This window comes from Drosophila virilis, chromosome X, assembly GCF_030788295.1.
Source record: "Drosophila virilis strain 15010-1051.87 chromosome X, Dvir_AGI_RSII-ME, whole genome shotgun sequence".
Classification (NCBI taxonomy): Eukaryota; Metazoa; Arthropoda; class Insecta; order Diptera; family Drosophilidae; genus Drosophila; species Drosophila virilis.
Genome location: NC_091543.1, coordinates 4,442,091 through 4,458,995, shown reverse-complemented (window position 1 = coordinate 4,458,995; position 16,905 = coordinate 4,442,091). Strand labels below are relative to the sequence as shown.

General features: G+C 50.2%; 1 protein-coding gene across 1 annotated transcript; it reads left to right on the top strand.

Annotated features, from left to right (window-relative positions):
• The first annotated feature begins 25 nt into the window (after window positions 1-25).
• On the top strand, window positions 26-16,029 carry pcx (pecanex). The gene is made up of 10 exons (XM_002057946.4): window positions 26-997; window positions 1,064-1,385; window positions 1,448-2,440; window positions 3,576-6,686; window positions 6,745-8,145; window positions 8,699-8,859; window positions 8,932-9,331; window positions 9,385-9,731; window positions 9,791-12,433; window positions 12,871-16,029. The coding sequence occupies exons 1-10, from the start codon at window positions 845-847 to the stop codon at window positions 13,915-13,917; spliced, it is 10,578 nt and encodes a 3,525-aa protein (XP_002057982.2). The 5' UTR covers window positions 26-844; the 3' UTR covers window positions 13,918-16,029.
• The last annotated feature ends 876 nt before the right edge of the window (window positions 16,030-16,905 follow it).

Genomic DNA, 16,905 nt, shown 5'->3' with positions numbered 1-16,905 from the left:
GACAGCAGAGCGAAGACAAGGCAAAATAAAAGAAAAAGCATATGAAACGAGGGAGCATAGGGAGTGAGTGTTACTTTGCAAAAAAAAAAAAAAGAAGAAAAGAGAAAAAAGCAGAACAAATATCCAAATAAAGAAAAGTTCAAATTTGAAGCTGAAACCATGCTCGAGATGTTCGAATAACAACAACAATGACAACGCTCGCATCAACGGGTAAACTAAAAAACCAACACGCTCCAACTGCTACCGCGGTGCAACTGCATCCACGAAGGCACCACCAGCAGCAGCAGCACCACCAGCAGCAGCAGCAGCAGCAGCAGCAGCAGCAACAGCAGCGGCACCAGCAGCAGCTGCAGCAGCAACTGAAAGCAAATCGATGTGAACTAAAATCGTATTCGTAATCTTGATTTCGAAGTGCAAGTGCTGACAGCAAGTGCAACAAATCGCCAAAATATCTAGTTTTAAATTTCAGCAACAACGCCTCGCCTCGCCTCGATTTTGAGCTATTTATTTTGCTTGCATTGTTTTTGCCCAAACTCAGCCTCCCGTTGTGCCAATTCATTTACACACAAACACACACAGAGACACGCGCGCACGCACACATACACCCACACCGATGGGCGCCTGCCTACACTTTTGCCCGCCCGCCCCCCTTTGAAAGTGAGCGATTGCTCTCGAATTTCAACTCCGTTCGCTGGCTTTGAGCTTTAAGCTCCCAATTGGAGGGCAGCGACAACGATAACGATAGCGATAACGATTACTGAGTGGAATTGAGAAAGAAAAAAAAACGTTGATAAGACGGCGATCCTTAATCCGATCCGATAATAGCAATGCAGTATAGGCCACCATGGGTTCACAGACCTTGGAGATACTGCGCCAGGGCGTGTGGGCCTCACTGACCGGCGGCTATTTTTACGATCCGCATCAGGGCGTCTTTTGCAATGTGGTGCATTTGTATCTCTGGCTCTACCTGCTCTGTTCGCCCTTTGTCGCCTACTTGGTGAGTCCGCTGAGCTCGTTCGATCTTTAAACTTAACTCATATCATCATTTCTTTTGGCTTCGCAGTACTTTCCAAGCACATGGCTGACCTGGTGCCTGTATTGTGTGCTAACCAGCGGCACCATATTGCTGGTAAAGCTTATCAATTTGGCGCTGCACCGGCTGTACGATCGGGCGCAGACGATGTCCGAGGTGAATCTAAAGAGTCAATTCTTTAAAGTCACCAAGGAATCGGATCAGCGTGATCCCGACGAGGAGAACGGCATCGAGATGAAAGTGATGCGCGCCATCGGCAACAACGGCTCGCATCTGTCTGTGGAGCAGGCCATCAACGAGGCCAGCGAGGAGAACAGCATCATGTCCATTGACAATGTGAACAGCATTATTGGTAAGCATGCCCAGCAACATGTCCATAGCCCTAACCCAAACACATTCATTTTCAAATTGCAGATCTCAAAGTCGATGTGCATCGCAAGAACAGCTCGGAGTCCTTTGAGCTTATGTTCTATGCGCCGTCGATGCTCTCCGCTGGCAGCCAACAAGATCAGCAATCGATCGCTGGCTCCGCTAGCGTTAGCAAATCCATACGATCCACTATTGCCGCCGCTGCACAGAATAATCTATCCGCCAACGAGCTCTTCACCAAATATCTGGCCGTCTATCCGGAAATGGTTGAGGTTGTTGTGCCTCCCGCTGACGGCAACGGCGGAACCACTACCACTGCAGCAGCGGACACCAGCCGTTCTACGCCCAACTCAACCGCAGCAGCAGCAGCAGCAACAAGCAGCACGGGCACAACCACAGTCAGCACGGGGCGCACGGGTCATTTGTCGCGCAAATGCTCGGAGGTGTTCAGTCGACGCCATCGGCGGCGACTCGAGCGCCAGAGCAGCCTCGACGCTGGTGCCGCGGAGCCCACATTTAGCGCCAAGCTGATGCGCAATCAATCGGATACCATTGCCACAACGACAACAACAACAACAACATCGGCGGCGGCAGCGCCCAGTTTTCTACACACGAAGGCGGTGCGGCCGGGGGCCAATCCGCGACAGCATTTCATGGCCAACAACGCACAGGCGGGCGCGGCGGCAGCTGCAGCTGGCAGCGACACTGCATCCACATCCTCGGCGGTTATGGTTGTGGCCCAGCCAAATACTACACGTTCCTCGCGCCTGCAGCGACATCGCAGCTCGGAAACGCACGACGAGCGCCTGAAGCATCAGAGTCGTGCCGGCCTGTTCCAGTCGATGCAGCAGCAGCACTCGCATCTCCAGCACCATCATCTGCAGCAGCAACAGCTGCAGCAGCAGCATGCCCAGCATCAGAATGCCAGCAGCATCGGCAGTGGCGTCAACGATGTGGAGGACATGGAGCTAGGACTGGGTCTCGGTCGCGGCGCTGCCAATGATGCCTGCAATCGTGCGCTCCAGTCCTGGATATTAGGTGAGAGCTTCTCTCAAGAACTTCTTTTGCTTACGTATTAAACTGAATGATTGACAGATCGTTTGACTGACTGATCGATATATATGATTGACTGACTGATATTACATGTTATTTAACTGATTGACTGGCAGACTGATTGAATGAATGATTGATTGTGCAAATTGATTTGCTTGATTGGCTGATTGATATATAAGACTGACGACTGATTGACTGGTTAAACTAATTGATTGAGTGACTGATAGACTGATTGATATATCAAAGTGAATGATTGACTGTGTAATTGATTGACTAACTAATTAATGCACACATAAAATTCACTGCTTGACTGACTGGTTAATATATATCAAATTGAATGATTGATATATCAAATTGAATGATTGATATATCAAATTGAATGATTGATTGACCGATTAATTTGTGTATGCAAGTGACTGATTGACAGACTAATTTATCCTACTGATTGATGGACTGACAACACAAACCGTCCAAGTTCTTTAGATGAACTTCTTTTATCTAGAAAATTCCACGTGTTAGGCCCAATAATTTACTACTATCCGGGGTTAGAGTATTTAAATGTGCTCCATTACGGCGATAAATATGCCTTCAATTTGTGAATTTTATTTCATATTTTTATAATTATTATTTATAATAATTATTTTAAATATGAGTGCTCTAAAACAAAAAAAAAAAAAAGAAGAAAATACCAACAGGTGGTTCGACACACGCACACCCGCGAGGGCACGCCCACCTGCCAAGCCGCCCACTTCAGGCATCGAATATTTCCTTCTACTTTTTATCTATCTACATATATATCGAAAATAAGATCTTGTTTAACTTTGAGTTCGATATGGCATAAAAAGTGTTAATATGCCAAAGGTCAGGAGGGTCAATGAGATGGAAATGTTGGCGTTAGGCAAATATAATATGAGAGCCTAAATGGCAAGCATCTAGCTCATGTAGTTGCCCAGATCGAGGCACTCGCACAAACGGACAGGCAGGCGGACATGACTTAACCCTGGCCCAAGGCCCTGGCCACTTTGTGAGCTTGGAGCTGCCTCCTGCTGCCTGTTTTATCTGCTCATGTGCTCCTTCCTTAAGGTTATCCATTTTCTAATGTGCTTTTGCCGCCTTGCAGATTCGTCGTCGGATGTGTACCTGGAGGATGATAGCTATACCAAATCCGATTTGGGCATTGAACAGCAGCCGCATCAGGCGCCATTTCGAGCCCAGCATCACCATCATCATCACCACCATCACCATCAGCTGCATCACAATCACCTGCATCATCATCTGGGCAGCGCGATTGTACGCAAGGATCCCAACAGCACAATGTCTGCGCTGCAGCTGTGCGCCTCCAGCAGCTCGTGCACGGGTCGCGCCGATTCCAACCAAGTGCTGGCCGAGGTGAGCAGCGGCGGCGGCGGCGGCAATGCCAGCAGCAGCACTGGTGCCGGAGGCGGGCGGAACGGCAGCACGGCCGCAATGAAGCGGAGACGACATTCCAACGCAACCAGCTATCACAAGCAGAACAGCGGGAGCAGCGCACAGGGTGGCGGCTCCAAGTCGACGCTGTTGTCGTCCGGCGGCCAAACGGGCGGCGGTGGCAACGGTGTCCGGCGCATTAAGAGCGCCGCTCTGGAGGTGCTGTGCCCGCAGCCGTCCGTCTCGAATCTGAGCCCGCATCCGAACAGCGTGGAAGCCATCAGCGGGCAGCAGCAGCTGCGGAATCCCCTGCCGCCGCCGAGCAAGAGCTTGGTGCGCAATCAGCTGCTGAACCTGTATCCGCCACGTCTGGTCGATCAGCAATACGCGGAGAGCAGCTGCGGCGGTGCCGGCGGCGGCGTCGGCGGTGGAAGCAGCTGCAGCAGCGTCATCTTTGGCAGCTCTAGCGCCTGCGGCTCAACGCAAGCGCTCATCGAGCCACCCGTCTATCCTATTGTCGAGCATTTGGATGAGAAGACGTCCGACGAGTCGCCGGGCGCACAGCCGCACGATGAAACGGACCATGTCAACGGCAGACACGATGATGACGACGATGAGCTGGACGATGTGCCGCTGAGGCGGCGTACACGCGCCCTCGGCTGCAGTCAGACGCATCATAGCGCCGAGTCGGATGTGGGCGGCATTTTGGCGGACGATGATGACGATGTCTTCAAGGATTTTGATGACAATCTCGAGCACATACTCAGCGAACTGCAGCAGACGCACAGTCAACTGGACGATGTGCTCAAGAAGTGTGAGCTCTACGCGGCGGGCACGGCCGGAACGGGCGCCCCAACGACAGCCGCTGCTGCAGTGGCCACCGCTGCATCCGATGACGAGGAGACGGACAACAACACGGGCTCACGCTCACCCCTGCTCAGCAATCGGCAGCAGCAGAGCGCGCGCGAACAGGCCGCCGAGCAGGCCATGCGCCAGGAGCTATCCTTGCCCGCGTTGCAGCAACAGATTCAACCGGCGACGGCAACGGCTGCGCTGATACGCAGCGAGGCCGATTCCGGTTGTCCGTCCAGCGACTGTGAGCAGGTGAGCGCCAGCTCAAAGGATCAGTTGCTCGCCGGCATGGAGCAGCTGCCCAGTAGCCAGACCCAAACACAGCCGGAGCAGAATGGTGAGCAGCAGCAGGAGGAGCAGCAGGATGATGGGGAAGAGGAGGTGGAGGAGGATGAGGAAAAGCCGTGCACATCACGCATGGCCGCCAGAAGCCTAGGCGCCATACCCAAGGTGCTCAACTATCGCGAGGTGGACGAACTGCGTCGCCGGCGCGCCACCAGCAACCAGCTGGACGCCTGTCGCAACGATCTGGCGGTCATCAAGCAGCAGCAGCAGCAGCACAAGCTGCCCGGCAGCGGCGCCTCGCGCAATTCCTCCTCCTCGAACTCGACGCACAGCATCAGCCTGACGGAAAGCCTCACCGCGGACATACACAAGATGCTCTGGCTGATGCACGGTGGCGCTGTCGATGATCGCGGTCGTCCCATAGCTGGCATCTTGCCGGATGGCACGCCTGTGCCGGCCAATCCCAGTATTGTGCCGCCAAACATGTCCAGTGCGCATTTTCAGTTCTATCAGGATGCCATACAGGCCCTGCAGAGCAGCTATCCCGCCTCCAGCTCCGTGGAGCATATGACGCACATCGAGCTGGCGTTGGCGCGCGACAAGCGCTGCATGGACGCCAAGCGGATGATTGAGAAAATGGCTGCGCTCTCAACGGGCGGCGAGGCGCGAGGCAGTGGCGCACAGACGACGGTACCGCCGCCAGCTCTGGGCATGCTCATGGGCAGCTCAACGCGCGCGGCGAATACCACAACGGCGGGAGCTGGCGGAGGAGCAGCAACAGGAGCAGCGGGAGCGACGCGCGCCTCGCTGCAGGGCATGTTCAATATGATGCGCAGCGAATTGCAGGCAGCGCGCACGGATGCACTGCAGCAGCAGCTAAACGAGGCGGTGGCAGCGGCCACCAACGCTGGCGTTGCCCTGCCCACCGACACCGCCGCCAGCCGGCAGCAGCAGCAGCAGCAGCAATCGCAGCAGCAGCAGCAGCTGCAGCAACAGCTCAGCCAGCCGATGCTGAATGTGGATGGTCATTTTGCGCCGTACTGTGACTATTGGCGGCCCGCCTGCCTGCTGGCCGCCGAGAAGACGGTGGTGCCGAAGAGTTTCTACAAGTATCGCTTCAAGTGGTGCGGCCAGGAGCATGAGTTCAAGATAGCCATGGATCGCCTGGAGCTCCTAGCTCTGTTCGATCGTGATCTGCACTGGCTGCACGTCCTGCTGGCCTGCGTGCTGTGCACCCTGGTCGCCTGCCTGGGCGCCGCCATACTGCAGCACAACTACTACAAGGATCTGTGCGTGCTGCTCTTCTGTGCGGTCATCGCCGGCGCCCAGTATTCGCTGGTGAAGAGCGTCCAGCCGGATGCCGCCTCGCCGGTGCACGGCTTCAACAAGACGGTCGCCTATTCCCGCGCCATATACTTTTGTCTGTGCGGCGGACTGCTCTTGCTGCTGAAGCGTCTGGACACGGATTATGCGCAGCGGCCGCCGGAGTCAATGATTTTCTTTGGCATACACTATGCGCCGGCGCATGTGGTCGGATTGCTGCTGCAGTCGCTCTACGTGCTGCTACTGTGCTTTCCGATCATCTTTTCGGTGGGTCTGTGCCCGCAGATCAACACGTTTCTCATGTACCTGCTCGAGCAGCTCGATATGCATCTCTTTGGCGGCAATGCGGCGAGCAGTCTGCTCGGTGAGTGCCAATCCTTTTCAGCTTTGCTTGACCAATTCATTAATCTACTTTGTTGCAGGTTCATTCCTTTGCCTGCTGCGCTCCGTGCTCGCCATCCTGCTGCTCTATGGGCCGCTCTATGCGGCCCTGGACGAGCGTCGTGGCACGCAGTATATACTCTTCTCCATCTTCTGTGCAATGCTCATACCGCTGGGCTATCATTTGTCGCGCTCGGCGAGCGATTTCAGTCATCTGTGGCGGCTCATCAAGACCTGTATCGTGAGCACCTATCGCGACGACGAGGAGGACCTGAGGCACAGCCGCAAACGTAGCCAGGCCGGGCAACAGCAGCAGCAGCAGCAGCAGGAGCAGGTGCAGCAGCAGCAGCAGCAGCTGAGCCGCGGCAAGCGTCAGTCATCGGAGCCGACGTCAACTGGGCAGCCAACGCCGCTTGCAACGCATCGAGCACGCCAGCCGGAGCTCAGCTCCATGGCCAACAGCAATGAGCATATCGAGCTCAGCTCGCTCGAAAAGCTCGCCATGGGCGAGGAGCAGCAGGCGGAACGGGAGCAGGAGCAAGAGCACGAAGCGGAGACACAGCTGGATCAGAAGCACAGCAAATCGAAGGCCTCGTCGCTGGGCAGCAGCCAAACGCTGGCCAAGACCATCAGCAGCAGCAAACGCGCCATGACCGCCTCCAGCTCGTACGCCTCCATTGGCGTTGAGGAGCCAGCAGCAGGAGCAGCAGCAGCAGCAGCTACAGACAAGGAGCTGGTAAAGAGATCGCGCAGCCAGGAGAACGTTTACGAGACAAAGACCAACGAGGCCAACGAGGATGTGCAGGATGACAAAATCTCGAGTTCATCGACAACGAATCCCGGCGATATGTCCACACTGACTGCCGGCGCGGGCACCGCCAACACAGACATCGATGCGACAGCTTTGGACGCTGAAACGGATGATCATCAGGAGGAGGATCATGCCGCCATCGAGCTGGACAACAGCGAACTGGAGCAGGATGAGCTACCCGATCCGCTGCCGCGCAAATTGCAAGCAACTGTGACGACGCGCCTGAAGAATGATCTGGTTGTGATGACCCTGCTGGGCGTCAGTGTCCTTGTGCTGCACTGCAGCACCGTCTTCACCGTCCTCCAGCCGGATCTCAATGTCGTTCTCTACGTATTCATTGGCACCCTCGGCGCCCTGCTCCACTATGCCGTGCCCCAGATGCGCAAGCACATGCCCTGGCTGTGCTTCGCTCGACCGCTGCTGCGCCAGAAGGAGTTCGGCCAGTTCGAGGTGCTCAATGCGCCGCAGATCATGTGGTTCGAGAAGTTCTACATCTATCTGAGCGTTCTCGAGCGCAACGTGCTCTTCCCGCTGTTGGCCATCTCATCGCTGACCGCCGACTCGCAGCATATTGTCGACAAGTTCGGAGTTCCTTGGGGCACGCTCATCGTCGCTGTTTGCGCCCTCAAATGTAAGTGCGACAGTATGATGTCATCTCTCTCTCTCTCTTTTGCTCGCTCTCTCTCTTTCTATGTCTTTATATCCCTGTCATGTTTGTGAAAGCTTACAGACCACCTGTAGTTCTTATAGTTCCCGGGCTCAAGTGTTCATATACTTGGTAAATCATGGAAACTACTTGAAGTATAATTGAGACTTTATGTAATACTTGCATACCAAATTTCTCACTTGTAGCTCTTACAGTTCCCCAGTTCAGTGAGGTCATCATAGGTATGAATAGTTGGGAATTGCGACCTTAAGTAATACTTAAATACAAAATTTCCCAGATCTAGCTCGTTTAGTTTCCGGTCAAGAGATCGACCAAGTTTAAGATTTTTATCGTGTACTCCTTTAATATGAGCAAAAAGTCTTGTTAATATAGAAATACTATATCTCCCTATATCTATATCTATATCTATATCTATATCTATATCTATATCTATATCTATATCTATATCTATATCTATATCTATATCCATATATCTTCGTTTGGACTAACCACATGCCATCTTCCCTTACTTTTGCAGTTGTTCGTAATGCATACTCGGATCCGACGAACCAATACCTGATCATTATATTCACCGTGCTGCTCTTTCGCATTGATTTCGCGATGGCAACGGAAAGTTTTATCATCGACTATTTCTTCGTATCGCTCGCTTTTCGCAAGTGCTGCGACTTTCTGCTCAAGGTAAGCCACATAATACCCTGTAATATATATATATATATGATACTAATATAATTGTACCTCTTCGCCTTGCAGCTGCAGTTCATTGTGACGTATATCGCGCCGTGGCAGATCACGTGGGGCTCGGCATTCCATGCCTTCGCCCAGCCCTTCAGCGTGCCCCACTCGGCCATGCTGTTCCTGCAGGCGGGCATATCGGCGCTGCTGTCGACGCCGCTGAATCCGTTTTTGGGCAGCGCCATATTTCTCACCTCGTATGTGCGTCCGGTTAAGTTCTGGGAACGGGACTACAATACGCGTCGCATCGATCACTCGAACACACGGCTCAGCTCGCAGCTGGAACGTGATCTCGGCGCCGACGACAACAATTTGAATAGCATCTTTTACGAGCATCTGACGCGCTCGCTGCAGCATTCGCTCTGCGGCGATCTGCTTATGGGTCGCTGGGGCAATGTCAACCAGGGCGATTGCTTCGGTAAGTGAGATCAGATCTCCAGCTCCCAGTAATTAACATTTGCCGTTTTGCAGTGCTCGCCTCGGACGATCTGAATTGTTTGGTGCACATCATCGAGCTGGGCAACGGGCTGTGCACGTTTCAGATGCGCGGCCTGGAATTTCGCGGCACTTATTGCCAGCAGCGCGAGGTGGAGGCCATTACAGAGGATGTCGAGGACAACGATGGCTGCTGTTGCTGTGATCCCGGCCATTTACCGCGTCTGCTCAGCGCCAATGCCATGTTCTCCACGCGCTGGCTAGCCTGGCAGGTAGTTGCCGCCCAATATGTCATCGAGGGCTATTCCATATCAGATAACCTGGCCAGCGCCACGTTGCAGGTCTTCGAGTACCGCAAGGTGCTCATCACCTACTACATAAAGGTGCGTCGCCCACATAGACCCAAACCCACTTGACACTAATTGCAACTTCATCCTCGCAGAGCATCATCTACTATGTGGTGCGCAATCCGAAGCTGGAGCAGTGGCTTGCCTCGGGTCCCATACAGGAGGCACTGCAGCATACGCTGAGCCGTCAATTTGTCGATCTCGATCCCATATTCAATTTCAATCTGGATGAGGATTTCGATTTTCGTGCCGTTGGCATAACACGCTCTAGCTTCTGCTACGTCTATCTCAAGTGGATCAACTACTGCGTAGACAAGCGCAAGGAGGCGCAAGCCGCCAAGGAGCCAACGGTGCAGCCAGTCAAAGATCCTCCTGCGCCGCCGGCTGCCACCACAGCAACGCCGCCCACAGTTGCCGCTGCTGTGGTGCCGCCGCCGCCGCCACGCCCACCCCGTCCGCCACCACTGAGCATTAGCACAGCGGTTGAGCAGGCGCCAAGCACAATCCAGCCGCTGGCCAGCAATGCGGGCGCAGTAACAGCGAATAGCACGCCCGCGCACAACGATTCGAAGAGCACGCCGAATCTGTCCGCGCACGGCGGCACCAGTGTGCCCCAGTCCAAGTCTCAGTCGCAGCAACAGCTGCGCAGCGTCCGGCCCCAGAAGAGCGCCACGATGAGCGGCGGCAATACGGCGCCCGGCGTTGTCCAGCCGGAGGGCAGCGTGCTGGGCGGCATCGATCAGCTGAGCAGCTCGCACAGCTTTGCGAACATCTCGCGACAGACGTCGGAGAGCGCACCTGGGCTGGGCAACTATGTGGCCTACATGGATCAGAATGTGTTCGTCAAGCTGGCCAAGACGTCGACAACGACACCGGGCAAATCGCTGCGCAAGGAGGATTCGCCGCGCCTGCAGCCGACCATCAATCAGCAGGAGGGCACAAATCTGACCACCATAATGCCTAGCACGGTGCCCTCGATGACGTCGCGGCCAACGCCGAAGCCACGCGCCCAGAGCGTCAACAAGGATGCGCCGCTGGTGTCCCTGTGCCTGGCACTGGGCCTGCTCGCCCGTCGATCCCTGGCCACCGCGTCGCACAGCTCGCTGACGGGCGTCGAGTACTTTTTGCACGGCCTTCATGCACTCTTCAAGGGCGACTTTCGGATCACGTCGCCGCGCGACGAATGGGTATTCGCGGACATGGAGCTGCTGCATTCGGTTGTGGCGCCCGCTGTTAAAATGGCCCTCAAACTGCAACAGGATCATATCACAAATCCGGATGAGTTTCACGATCCGCTCGCCCTGTACGAGGCCATCGACAATTGCTCCAAGGAGCTGGTCATTTCGCACGAAGCGGATCCCGTCTGGCGCAGCGCCGTGCTGCGCGGCGCACCCAATTTGCTGGCCCTGCGCCATGTCATGGAGGACGGCTCTGACGAGTATCGCATCATCCGGCTGACCAAGCGTTTTCTCAGCTTTCGCGTCATCAAACTAAACCGCGAATGCGTGCGCGGCTTGTGGGCTGGCCAGCAGCAGGAGCTCATTTATTTGCGCAATCGCAATCCGGAACGCGGCAGCATACAGAACGCCAAGCAGGCTTTGCGCAACATCATCAACTCCAGCTGCGATCAGCCCATTGGCTATCCCATTTACGTCTCGCCACTGACCACATCCTATGCGGACACAAATGGGCAGCTCTGTCAGGTGATTGGCGGTGCCATTACCCTGGACACGATCAGGCAAACCGTACTCGATTGGTGGCATCGCATACGGGAACGTTGCCGTCAGGGCTGCAGCTCCGGCTCCGCCATGGAGGCCTCCATGCAGCTCGGCGGCGGCGCCGGCGGCGCATGTAATTTTGGCAGCGGCGGCAGCGTCGTCGGCACCGGAACCGGCTCCATCTCCATTGCAGGCTCAGCCGCCGTTACAGCGGGCGCGACGAGCATTGGCGGCGCCGGCGGCGGAGTTGTCGCCGGCTCGGGCAGCGCACCCGGCACGGCGAGCAGCACGGGTGGCGAATCTGGCGCGGATCTGGCGCCGGTGTTCATCTCGGCGCCGCTCTACAACACGCTCACCGTCAACAGCTACTACGGCCACGTCCGGCCGGGCAATGTGCCTGGCATGACCGGCATGGCCGGCAGCTATGTTGGCGATACGCTGGCCGTGGTTCGCGGCGGCCTGGCCGTTATGCCCGTTAAGCCCACCTCCACCACGCTCATAGCTGGCCTGCTTAATCGCGAACGCGACCAGGAGGCTGCCTGCTCTGGCTCCGGCACCGGCACCGGCACCGGCTCCACGTTGCGCATGGCACCCGGTTCCAGCACTGGACCGCGCACGCGTAGCGGCGGACAGCTCCAAGGAAGCACACGACGCGCCACATTGCCCATTGCCAGCGGAACGGATGCTGCTGCCGATGCCAATGCCACCCATTCGGAACTGACCGAGCCGGAGTCTAGTCCGCGCTCTAACAAGCTGCTGTCCGGCTCGTCCGGCAGCCTTGGCATCGGCCCCGGCGTTGGCAATATCATAACCACGCCCGGCGATTATCCGCGCAAGACCAAGGGACCCATTTGCCTCATGGCCACTGACTCGGCCTCCGGCAGCACCAGCACAACAACAGCAACAGGAGCAGCAACAACATCCGCATCCGCAACCGCATCCGCATCGAATGCTCAGCAAACGCCGCGCAAGCCACGCATCGATATCTACAGAAAGGTCATCATTGTGGACGATACGGGGGTGAGTCAAGTGCATCGCATATTCTTTTAAATTTAATTTAATATTTAAGCGTCGATTTAATCCCGATATAATCCTCGATGGACTATTTCATTGAGCTATAAATCCTCTCAAGACTCGATATAATCCTCTCAAGACTATTCTGTTGAGTTATAAATTAGCCTCGATAGAGTTCCCATATAATCCCTTGAAAGCTTCTATCTTGCGTTATATTTGAGCCACTTTTAAACTAGTTTTTAAGCGTACTTAAAGCCGGTTTTATACCTGGTTTAAACTCCAAAAGAAGATTTCTTCGAGCTCCAACTTGGGCTTACAAAAGTCGAACCAGTTAAAGCTTGGATTTATCCGTGAATTGAACAAGTTTGAAACGGACCTGACCCCGGCGAACTTGAGACTTTGAGAGCGTTGACGGACTTTACTTAATTGGCCTTCGCTTGCAGATCTACGACTGTCTGGACATCATCGATGCCGTTGTCTGGCCCACGGATCATATGCGCGCCAATGGCGGCCGGCTCAGCTGGAAGGATTGGGAGCCGACGGCGGGAATGGTGGGACATGTGGTGCACGTATGGGTGCCGAATCACAAGGATGTGCTGTTCCGTTCGCATGTGAATCGCTGTGTGTATCTGATCGAGATCGGGGAGCACTATGTGCCCGTCGAGGAGCTGGGCCTGCGCGAATACAATCAGATATTGGGCAGCAGCAGCGAGGAGATGGCCAACTCCAGGCGCAGCTCGATACAGCGCGACTTTCACGAGTACAACATGCAGCTGAAGCTGGCCGGGCTGACGCCCATCCTGGGACCCAGCGGCAGCGGCAGCAAGATGCCAAAAATACGCGCCGTCAGCAGCAGCTCCTCCGACGAGGATGACGAACCAGCACCGACAGCTGCGGCAGCGGCTGCGACTGCGGCTGCGGTTGCCGTTACCGGCGATGTGGCCGACACTGCAGCCGGAGCAGCTGCTGTTCCGGCGATCTCGCTGCCACCGGGCGTCAATTTCAATACGCTGCTCAACATGTGGAAACTGATTGCCGACAAGAAGAAGCAGGCCATCAATATTGATACGACGGAGCCATTCGCGGCATTCGATTATACGGGCGAGCTGCCGCCGGAGCTGATGCGTGAGCTGGAGGCGAGTCGATTGGCGCAACAACAGCAGCTAGAGGAGCAGCAGGAGGAGGAGCTGCGCAAGCATTTGCAACAGCTCGAGGATGAGGCGAATGCTCTGGCTGCCGAGCAGGCGACGGCGCAGTCAAACGTGATACAGACGCCGCCAAGCGAGGAGCTGTCGCTGGAGGTGAGCGGCACGCCCACGCCAACAAGTACGCCCACGGCGGAGGAGGAGACGAAGGAGGCCAAGGTGGAGCAGAAGCAGGAGCAGGAGGTGCAGAAGCAGGAGGAGAAGAAGGCGGAGCAGCACGCTGAGCAGGAGCAGCAACAGGACAAACTAGAAAATCACGACGAGAATAATGGAACCACAGTTTAAAGCACACACACACACACACACACAGACGGAGGGAGAGAGGGGTGTGCGTGTGTGTTGTATATCATTTGATGAACAATTTAGCCCAACTGAAACGAATTCGGATCTAAGCAAATACAAATAAATAATAAATAAATAAATAGAAAAACAAAAAAAAAAAAAAAAGAATACAACAAAGAAATACTTCCATGAAATCAAAGTAGAGTTTTTAAAACGACTGCGTTTAGTTTGGATAAATGTAAATATTATTAATTAATTAATTATACAAGCTACACATATACCCTATACCATATACCCTATATCCATATACTATATATTATATATAAAGAACGTGCGCCTAGCTGTAAATTTGTTAATATATTTAGACGGAAATTTGGTAAACAAAACAACAACAAAATGAAGAAGAAGAAAAAGAAAACACGTTAGCTTTTTCACTCAAAATGTAGTTTAAACCTATAACAAAATATATGTATATATATATATACACACATGCACACACACACACACACACACATACATACAGACACATATATATATGTGTGTGTGCGTGTGTGTGTGAGTTTACTAATTTAGCTATATACATACCTATATACATATACATATATATATATATAAAGAAATTTACAAAAATTACCATTTTGTTAGTATTAAAATGTATAAGAATTATAAAACAATTGATTATATATAAATTTATATATATATATATATATATATATATATATATATACAGATATATATATACTCACGATATGCATAGCGAAAGCCGACAAGTTGTGTGTTAAATATTGTAAAATTAATTATGTAAAAAAAAAAACAGAAAAAAACATCAACTCAAAACCAAAATGCTTTTCATTAATTTAACTAAGTTTTATGAACTGCAACATTTTTTATTTTGTTTTGTTTTTTATCATTTAAACTATTTCAATTGCTTTCCTAGCCAATATAAAAAAAAAACAAACCAATTGATAAGAACTATTAAAGAATTTATATATATATAAATTAATTGAATAAACAAATCCACAACAACAACAAAGCGAAACACAAAACATACCAAAATTTTATTGTTAATATTATGTAATAGGATTAAAAACAAAACCTATCAACAAATGCATATACACACACACACACACACACATATATATATGCGTACATATACATGTATGTATATATAAATGTATGTACAAGTATTTAACTTAAACCCCCTTTTTAGCCCATGCTCCCAATGGGTACAGGGTATACAAACAACAACAAAATATATATATATATATGAAATATAACAAAAAAAAAAAAAAAATAAACTAACTGAAATTTTAAATTAAATTAAATGTAATTTAAATGTAAAACCTAAACAATTAAGTGAAAGTCAAGAACAATTGCTGACGACTATAATGTTAATGTTGGTGAATGATATATATATATATAACTCCATACATATATATATATATATATATTCGTATAAATGGATTTACTGACATTTTGAGATAATGTTTATGAATATGAAAATGTAAAGCTCTCACGTTGCCTTAATACATTAGACTGATTTTTTCTACACACACACACACACACACACACTCACACTCTCACACACACACACTCAACTACACACACGCACACACTCACACACACACACTCATGTAGATATATGTATGTGCTTGTGGCATACACATCAACTGACATACACACATACATATGCATCAAGTATAACTGTATCTATAGCGAGAGATATATGCATACATATATATTATATAAAAAATACTATATATATACAAGACAAAAAAAGAAAAAAACCCTACAAGAATTCAGTTTATGTGTAAAAATTATATGGTTGCGAGTATTTAACTAGCTAAAGGAATATATCATTAAAATGAGTACACTTAACGAATACCCTGTAATATGTGTGGCAGCTGCATGCGCTATACAATTACAATTACAACAACAACAACAACAACTACACTAGAAAAATGCCCAAATAATTTTTCCAAATACACAAACTAAGATTAATTGTAAAAATAAAAAAAGAAATACAAAGGAAACGTAAGAAAAGTGAAAAACAAACAAAAAAAAAAAAAAAAAACAGCAAAAAGCACACGAACAACAAATGTTTTTGAATGTTTCTCCCAACCTAAATGTACAGTTATTCAGTTAACTGAAACTAGCCAATCCTTAAATAAATCTAAACAAAAAAAAAAAGTTAAATATTAACAAAAACCAAGAAACTATCTACAAATGGTACAACACAGGCAAAAAAAAAAAAACAAAAAGAAGAAAAAAAAATGATATGACATGTGTGTATGTTACATACTAACATATATATATTCATATTCATATATATATATATATATACAAAAAAAAAAAAAACATTTAAGTGAAAAACAAAAGAAAACATATATATATTGTATTGGAACAACTATCGAAACTTAGCTGTTAACAACATTTTAATTCCCCCCCCAAAAAAAAAAAAAAAGAAACTTCATTATGGTTTTCTTTTTGTTTCTTCTGAAATTTTGTTTGGTTCCGTTTTTAAAGAACTTGCATATTTATAATATATATATATATATATATATATATAAAGTATATATGTATATATTACATATACCATTTAAAATACAAATAAAAAAGAGAATGAAACTTGTTATACAAAAGTCAGAACTGGTTTTTCTTCGAAAACCGATTTGCAAAAGAATCCGAAATTATTCCCCAGTTTATATATATGTATGTAATTTATCACAATAGTATTCTCTTGAAGATTCTCCAAACGAGAATTGGATATGATCAAAAGTTCTGGGATTTTGGAATTTGGGACTCGAAAAAATCTAAAAACAAATCTTAAATTCTTTTTGACAAATATGGAACTTGAGAATCCGTTTGGGCTAGGCACATTTTGCCTTGCCCTAAGGTTCGGTTCCTATAGCTGGCTTTTCCAAGCCTTTCCAGAGACAACAATAATTAACAAATATTTAAATATGTTAAACATATCCGATTTTCGATACG

Excerpts from the sequence above, each read along its gene's own strand:
- pcx (XM_002057946.4), top strand. The coding sequence starts at position 845 with ATGGGTTCACAGACCTTGGAGATACTGCGCCAGGGCGTGTGGGCCTCA. Across the intron at positions 998-1,063 it reads CGCCCTTTGTCGCCTACTTG|TACTTTCCAAGCACATGGCT; the intron begins GTGAGTCCGCTG and ends TTGGCTTCGCAG. Across the intron at positions 2,441-3,575 it reads GCTCCAGTCCTGGATATTAG|ATTCGTCGTCGGATGTGTAC; the intron begins GTGAGAGCTTCT and ends GCCGCCTTGCAG.